The following is a 7,290-nucleotide window of genomic DNA, read 5'->3' as shown; positions in this document are numbered from 1 at the left end:
TTTTGTATTTCATTGAAGCCATTGAAGAAATAGAAGCTAGATGCAGTTACGGCTTGGTGGGTTGGGGTTGGGGATAGGGTTTCGGGGAATTGGTGAGAAGAAGATGAGAAGAGGTAGTTGAGAAGACAAAAAGCAGAACCTGCTTGTCGATCACTGTGATGTTGCTCGTGAGTTGTCCAAAGAAGATTACTCGTGAGGAAGCAGCAGGGGATCTGCAATGCTGCTTGTTGATGACGCGATGAAGACACAAAAGGAAGGGAGCAAAGCATCTGAATTTCGAGATTAAACGCAGCGGCTAATTATATGAAACACATCGTTTCATTTATCCACGTAGACGCGTGTACGCGAAAGGTACGCCACGCCGTGTGCAAATAGCATTTTTCTTTAAAAAAACAAAACAAACTTATTTTCCACTCTAAGTGAATCATGTATTTAGTTTCAAGCATCTTAAAATGCCTTTCCGAGATAACAAACAACTCCAATAGTTTATCCCAAAAGCTAATGACTAGAACGTTATTAAAAAAAAAATCTATATAAATCCAATTACACATCTCAGAACCTCTCTCCAAAACGGAAGAAGAATGCACCAGTACCGGAGTTATGATCAACAGCATACTCAGCTCTAACTAGACCTAGCTTGGCACCAACACCATATGAAGAACCATGACCCAGTCTTCTGTAGACCTCTGTTGGGTTCCCCTTGACATCCTTTGAAGTTCCTAGATCATTCCCATGTTCTGCGAATGCATACACGTGCGTACCTTTTACAGGAATGCGTATCTCAGCCGCCAGCTGAAAGCAACATCAGGAAGAGGAATCAGATATTTGTTGATCCACTTAACAGTATAATTATCATAAGCATAATCGTATTTTGCATCCATAGAAAAATTGATAGTAAGCTCTTGTGATGCATATATGATGACTAGGTAGCGTTTGGGCAGTGATGTGATCTAAGATGATCTGTGAACATTAGTAAAAAGTAATGATAAAATATTGAATAGTAGTAAATAGCACTAAAAAGTAGATGAAAAGTAATGATAAAATATTGAATTGTAGTCTACCCAAACACGGCCTAAAGGACTATTAATCAAATACTTGTTTCCTAGAACTTCTACCTCAAGGATGTTTCTGGCTGCGCCTATCTCACCCATGTTGTAACCCCTCACCGAATAGGGACCTCCAAGGGTAAAAGCATCATAACTTGGAAGGTCCCCCACACAGCCACCATAGTGGCCATGAAGAACAAGCACAGGTGGTGGTGGTTGGCCAGCACCTTCCTCCACTTCCCTCAGCTGGAAAAATCGGGTCAATGTAAGCTGGTGGCGGTTAAAGAACGGAAACTTGCTGCCAATGCCAAGGCCTTGGTCCACCTGCAGTTCATATATACAATATGCACATTAGATATGAAAACATGTCCTGTTGAAAATTTGTCAAACTGGATGACAGCATCTATTCTTTTCTTTTCTTTTGTGATTGGCACTAGGCGTCCAAGAACAAAGTCCCAACTAATCTCGGGAGTGCACAAACCCTTAGTAAGGAGTTTCACGTAAGTGTACATTGGGCAATTCAAGGAGAAATTCTCCTAGTCCAATGACTCCTAGAAATTGTTTGCACTTGAGAGGATTTGAACCTTAGACCTTGAGGGAGTATACCACCAAGACCAAGATCCTTACCACCTGAGCCAACCCTTGGGGTTAGCATCTATTCTTGTGTATATTGATAAATCTTCTACTTCATACTGTTCAACATCTACAACAGTCAGAATAACTATGTTCGCCAAAGTAGCTGGAACCAAGGACACAGGTCCTCTCACCTAAGCAGAAACTATCATTATAAGAGAAAAAGTAAACTTACTTTTTTTCAGTCATGGCCTGAAAATAAAAATAAAAAATTATTTTCAGTCATAACGATCTTTTATTTTCTGAAAATAAAAAATTGACTGAAAATAAGAAGACTACATGGCCTCAGTCATAATGATCTTTTATTTTCTCTGTTCCCTTACAATTTTCAAACCCAAAATAGAAGCAGATATTATAGGCAGACCAAGTTTACTAAAGAAAACATTCTGCATCAAAAGAATTTTAGTTTACCTGAAATACATTCCTTGAACCAACTATAGCTCCATTTAAGAACTTGGTGTTATCACGTGTAATATTTGCCTGTAAAAATGCCATTTGATCAATGCCAGTACCGCTGAGGGTTGTTGGAGGTCCATCTGCACTAATTCCTCCATTTGGCAACACTCTTTGACCATTTGGACAGATAGTACTGCTTTCATTACGCGTTGTTATCTCTTCCATTACAAGTCCATAAGTAAATTTGCTCTGACGGGTGAAATTCTGCTAGCCATATAATGATCAGCATACATTAGACTTGCCACTATAAAGTTGACTGAAAATTGCTCACAAAACAGAGCAATGAATTAAAAAAAAAAAAGCATTTTGGGCTACCTCTGTAATATTTGCCTTAACACCCGCTCGATCAACCCATATAGGGGGGACTTCATCCACCCCTGGCCCACCAGTGAAGACTGGACTCAGTTTCCTGCTATTGAAGCAACTCACTCGCAAAGTACGGTTGAGTGGATCAAACACGCCATCCAAATACGGATGCACATACTCAAGTTTGAAGGCAAGATCATCCTGAGGGATGAACATATTATGGGAATCTTACGATACAAGTTCTTACATAAATGACATGGAATTCCTAGAATAAATAAAACATTATCTGCATATCAAAATAAGCTTACTTGAGGATTCAAGAAATTGCTGGTGGTCACAGAACCATTAATGGATCTATTTAACCCATTGATATTCCGGTGTTCAAAAGTAACAGTCCCACCAGGCTGCAGTGAGGCCTAAACATAGAACATACACAAGGTAAGATAAAACGCAATTAGACCTTCAAAACTGGAATCCGAAAATTTGATAGTTTGCTGGCGGGGCAGAGATATAGTTAGACAACTATACCAAAGTGGGGCGTCCCCCACGTCCGGGAACAATACTCCATTCTGTAGAAACTTCAGCCGTCTTCTGATCTAGTTCCTTAAGCTTTATTTCAACAATAATCCCTCCCTCCCTTTTCTCATCAGGTCGGGGGTTCACCTCAATGTTGGAAAACAAACCGAGGGCGTTTATGTTCCTCAGAGCCTGCTTCCCTGCCTCTATGTTAAAAACATTGCCTGGTCGAAGCTGTAGGCCAAATTTAAACATTCAGCAAGAAAATCAGCTACCAATCAATTATCCATTCAAAACTTTAGCTGGTATAGCTATCAATCACCAATTGAAACAAGGCTTAAAATTTAAAAAAGGCAATGGCTCCTCTAAAGTATGAAAAAAACATACACTCTGACAAATCAATCAGCAATTAAAAAGCCTGTGTACTGGAGAGGTGGGTAATTCAAAAAAAACCAATCACCAATCTAAAATCTTAACCAGAACAATTCAAAAGATAACAAAGGAAAGATAAGCAGAAAATTTGGTACCTGTTTGGGCATTTCCCTTATCACCACGGCAACCTGTGTGTTCCCCTCAACGACATTGCCAAGCTTATCGAGGAATTGGATATTCGTCTCGGTAATATCGCCTTCCACCACCTCACAAACCACCTCCTTGGTATTCAGATTCCCGAAATTCACCACTTGCGCGCAAGCATACCCTTCGTCGAAGTACCACTTCTGGACTCGGTCCCGAATCCTCTGCAAAAGCCTCGCGCTCACCTTCCCCTGGTCCCTGAGCATTTGCAGAATCTCTCTGTGCACCGGACTTGCCAACAGGCACGGCTTCGCCCTCTCGATCCTTCTCTTGTAGTCCTTCTCCAGGCTCCTGTAGTACTCCATCTTTTCCTTATCAGTCATATCAGCGTCCATCTCTATCGGTTTCGACTGCGGCATTAACCCGACATTGATACACCTGAACCTATCTGCGGACTGCCACGTGCTCTCCGTGAACGATATAGTAACAGCAATGGTGCCATCGGGATTAGTCTTCCCCTCCATGTCGACCTTCTCGAACATCCCGCAAGTCGCCAGGGTCTCGAGCTCTTTTTGGAGCTGAGCCTTGTTGTATATGCCGCCTGGCCTCAAGGAGACCATCTCGAAGAAGGAGTCTTCAGTGCCGACGGTGGTCCAGCGTCTCCGATCAAAGAAGAGGATCTCGGAGACCTTGTACTTCTTAAAGCTGCTGAGCTTGTTGAGCTGGACAACGATGTTAGCAGGTAGGCCATGGGAGTCCCACTCCTGGCTCTGAGGCTCGTCGGCATTGGCAACGGCGGGGGCAAACAATTTTCTCCAGAAACTTCCGCCATCGCCACCGTGACCGTCTCCGCCTCCGCCTCCACCGAATCCACCGCCACCAGAACCGCCCCCGGAGCCAAAATCAAGGGATAGAGAGCGAACATGGAGGAGGAGGGCAGCGGCAGAGGAGGCGGCGATGGTTTTGAAGAGGGGTACGAAAGTGGATTTGAGTGGTTCAGGTTTAGAAGTGGAGGAAGAGGAAGAGGAAGAGGAAGAGGAGGAAGGGACAGAGAGGCATTGAAGAGAGCGTCTAGGGGTAGGAGAGAGAAGCTTGCGGCGGGAGGAGAGAGGGGTGGAATGGAGGTGGGTTGGGGCGGCCAAAGAGTGCATCTCGTAATGGGGTTTGGTTTTGGGGATAAGGGGGAAGAGGAGGGAAGCGAGAGAAGAGGGTTTTTGCTTAGGGGAGTGTCAGAGAAATGTAAAGGTTGGGTTTATGAAGTGAAGCGGTTCGCATCTCAAATGGGCGACATCTCCTATGCCTGTCCCAGCCCACCCCTCACCGTACATACATTTTAATTCAATATTTTTATCTCATTATAATAATTTTTTAAAATTTTTATAAAAAATATTATAAATAATTTAACTTTATAAGATTACAATATAACTTTTTCAAATTATAAAATAATAATACTTAAAATTAACATTTTAAACTTTCATCTCAACTCAAAATTTTTATCTTACTTACCAAACATGCTCTTAGACTCTATTCAAAATGAATTTCAGTTGAGTGTAATTTTAAATTGAATCTAAAATTTAAATATCTAATTCTCAAATTATTAAATTAATTTCAATTTAAAACCTACTTACATGTTAGATCTACAATATTTTTTAACTCAACACATGTTTTCATGCGGGATCCATAATCTTTTTTCAACTTCTCTTAAATACATTTAAACTTATTTTTTAATGAAAAATCTAGTTGTAAGCAATTTTGGCACTAATATGTATACCTATAAAATGAGATTGGTCAGAAAATCAGATTTTAATAAAAATAGTGTCAATTTGAATTTTGAATATGAAATAAGCAGTATTAGTACACAAATTGGCATGTAAATTTGCTTGTACGTAGCAAAACTCCTTATCTAAATACATTTAAACTAATCTTAAATAGGCACAAAATTCATTTTACCATCTCAATTCATTACTATGTATAAAAAACTCAATTCAACTTGACATACAAACGAGCCTCTTTGAATTCTACTGCCTTGAGCTGTAAAGTATATCATCTATATTATTCATAAGATAAAGATTTGATTTATAAAAATTGAAACTTTAGATTTTTGTTATTAATAAACTTTTGAGATGTCAACGAGACTATGTGTTTTACATACCAATTAACAAATAAAGTTTTAAGTCTTAAACTTTACGCTCCAAATAGCAATTATTATTTTATAATCATTTTAAGTCGATTGCGATATTATGATCTCATAAAAAAATTTATTAAACTTTGTTTATTTAGATATTCTTTAGAATTTTTGCCTCCAGCTGAACCTAAATCACCTAAAATTTGGCCCAAATCAATATTCTTGATTAATATTATTCTTTAAAAAAAATTTTGTCATCTTCATTCATATTTGTTGAGATAACATATTTTAACTAATTAATTATTTAAGTAATTGACTTACGAAACTACTTATAATACGTTACATACTATTATTTATTTTCATGCATACTGCTCGGCCCCTTCGCACTTCAAGTGCGAGGGTCAATGAGGCGAGCTAGGTTTACGTATCGCTCAACCTCCGTTGAAGTATCTGGGCGAGCTCGGTCATACATACTGCTCGACCCCTCTAGTCGAACGTGAGAGTCAATGAGGTGAGCTAGGCTTATGTGCCACTTGACCTTTGTTAGAATGTTTGGGCGAGCCCGTTCTTACATGTTGCTCAACCCCTCCTTGCCGAGTGCTAGGGTCAATAAGGCAAGCTTGACTTACGCACTGCTCGACCTCTGTCAAAGATTTTGTGCGAGCCCAGCCTTCATTTGCAGCTCGACCTCTTCTGAAAACTCAAAGCGAGTGCAGCCTTAACATGCTACTCGGCATCCATTGAAGACTTGAAGTGAGTTGGAGTAAGTCTTGATGGTGAGAGGCAAAAACTCCGAGAGACAAGCGACAACAAGTGAAAGAGAGAGGAAAGAAAGGGAGATCGGTATGGGGAGTGGGAGAGGAGGTTTTAAAATAAAGCCTAATGAGAAACAATGTCTTTTGAGGGAGTTTTCTCTAAAATGACATCGTTTTATTAAAGAAAATCTTATAATTATATATATATATGGTCGGCCAGGCTGGGCGGATAGGGTAAAGCTTGGGCGGGCCCAGCCTGAGCCTCGTCCTGCAGTGCACAACTACATGTGAGCCTTCACTCGCACACCCCTTGTGTCCAAACAGGGTTGCCTTGCCACCCAGCCCTACCATGCACCAAACTACAAGCAGCAGCTAGGATAAATTTGATAAGAATTTTGCAATACGAAAGCGTTCTTGTTTATAAGCTTCTTTGCTTCAGTAATAGAGCGGCATTTGCACTCTCTCTTCCTTTCCCAATGTATATTTGTTCAAGTCTGGTCTTTGTATTATGAAAAGTGATTGGTTTACATACAAATCTTATACAAAGAAAGTTTATAAACTAATATAGTCTCATGTTATTTGTCATATTGTAAAACTTTTTTTATTATAAAATAAACTCGACATATTATTTTAAACCCATATTAATATCTAAATTTCTTTACATAAGATTTCTAGATCTAAAATTTCTCTTTGTTTTATTGTGAATAATCTGGTAGCCAGAGCTTTGCCCATTGGGCCTGTAATTTTGTAGTTTTTAATTACCAATTCAAAGGTGTTGCCAACCTCGTACCCAAGGCCTCAAAGTCCTCTACTGATACTGATTGATATGATAAATTTTAAGTGATTTTATAAATCAATTACTTAAATAAAAATAATTAAAAATCGAGATAGAAAACGAGATTAGGCGAGTGTAATCTCGTTTTCTATCTGCACTTTT

General features: G+C 39.5%; 1 protein-coding gene across 1 annotated transcript; it reads right to left on the bottom strand.

The window, feature by feature from the left end:
- Window positions 1–406: 406 nt before the first annotated feature.
- Window positions 407–4,730, bottom strand: LOC122294367 (protein TOC75-3, chloroplastic-like). The gene is made up of 7 exons (XM_043103041.1): window positions 3,485–4,730; window positions 2,970–3,191; window positions 2,750–2,857; window positions 2,451–2,642; window positions 2,091–2,339; window positions 1,116–1,370; window positions 407–792 (listed from the first exon to the last, which is right to left on the bottom strand). Exons 1-7 carry the CDS (start codon window positions 4,622–4,624, stop codon window positions 553–555), a joined length of 2,406 nt encoding a protein of 801 aa, XP_042958975.1. The 5' UTR covers window positions 4,625–4,730; the 3' UTR covers window positions 407–552.
- Between the last annotated feature and the right edge of the window lie 2,560 nt (window positions 4,731–7,290).

The sequence above is a fragment of the Carya illinoinensis genome, chromosome 14, assembly GCF_018687715.1.
Source record: "Carya illinoinensis cultivar Pawnee chromosome 14, C.illinoinensisPawnee_v1, whole genome shotgun sequence".
NCBI classification, from domain to species: Eukaryota; Viridiplantae; Streptophyta; class Magnoliopsida; order Fagales; family Juglandaceae; genus Carya; species Carya illinoinensis.
This window is presented reverse-complemented; position numbering and strand designations above follow the sequence as displayed.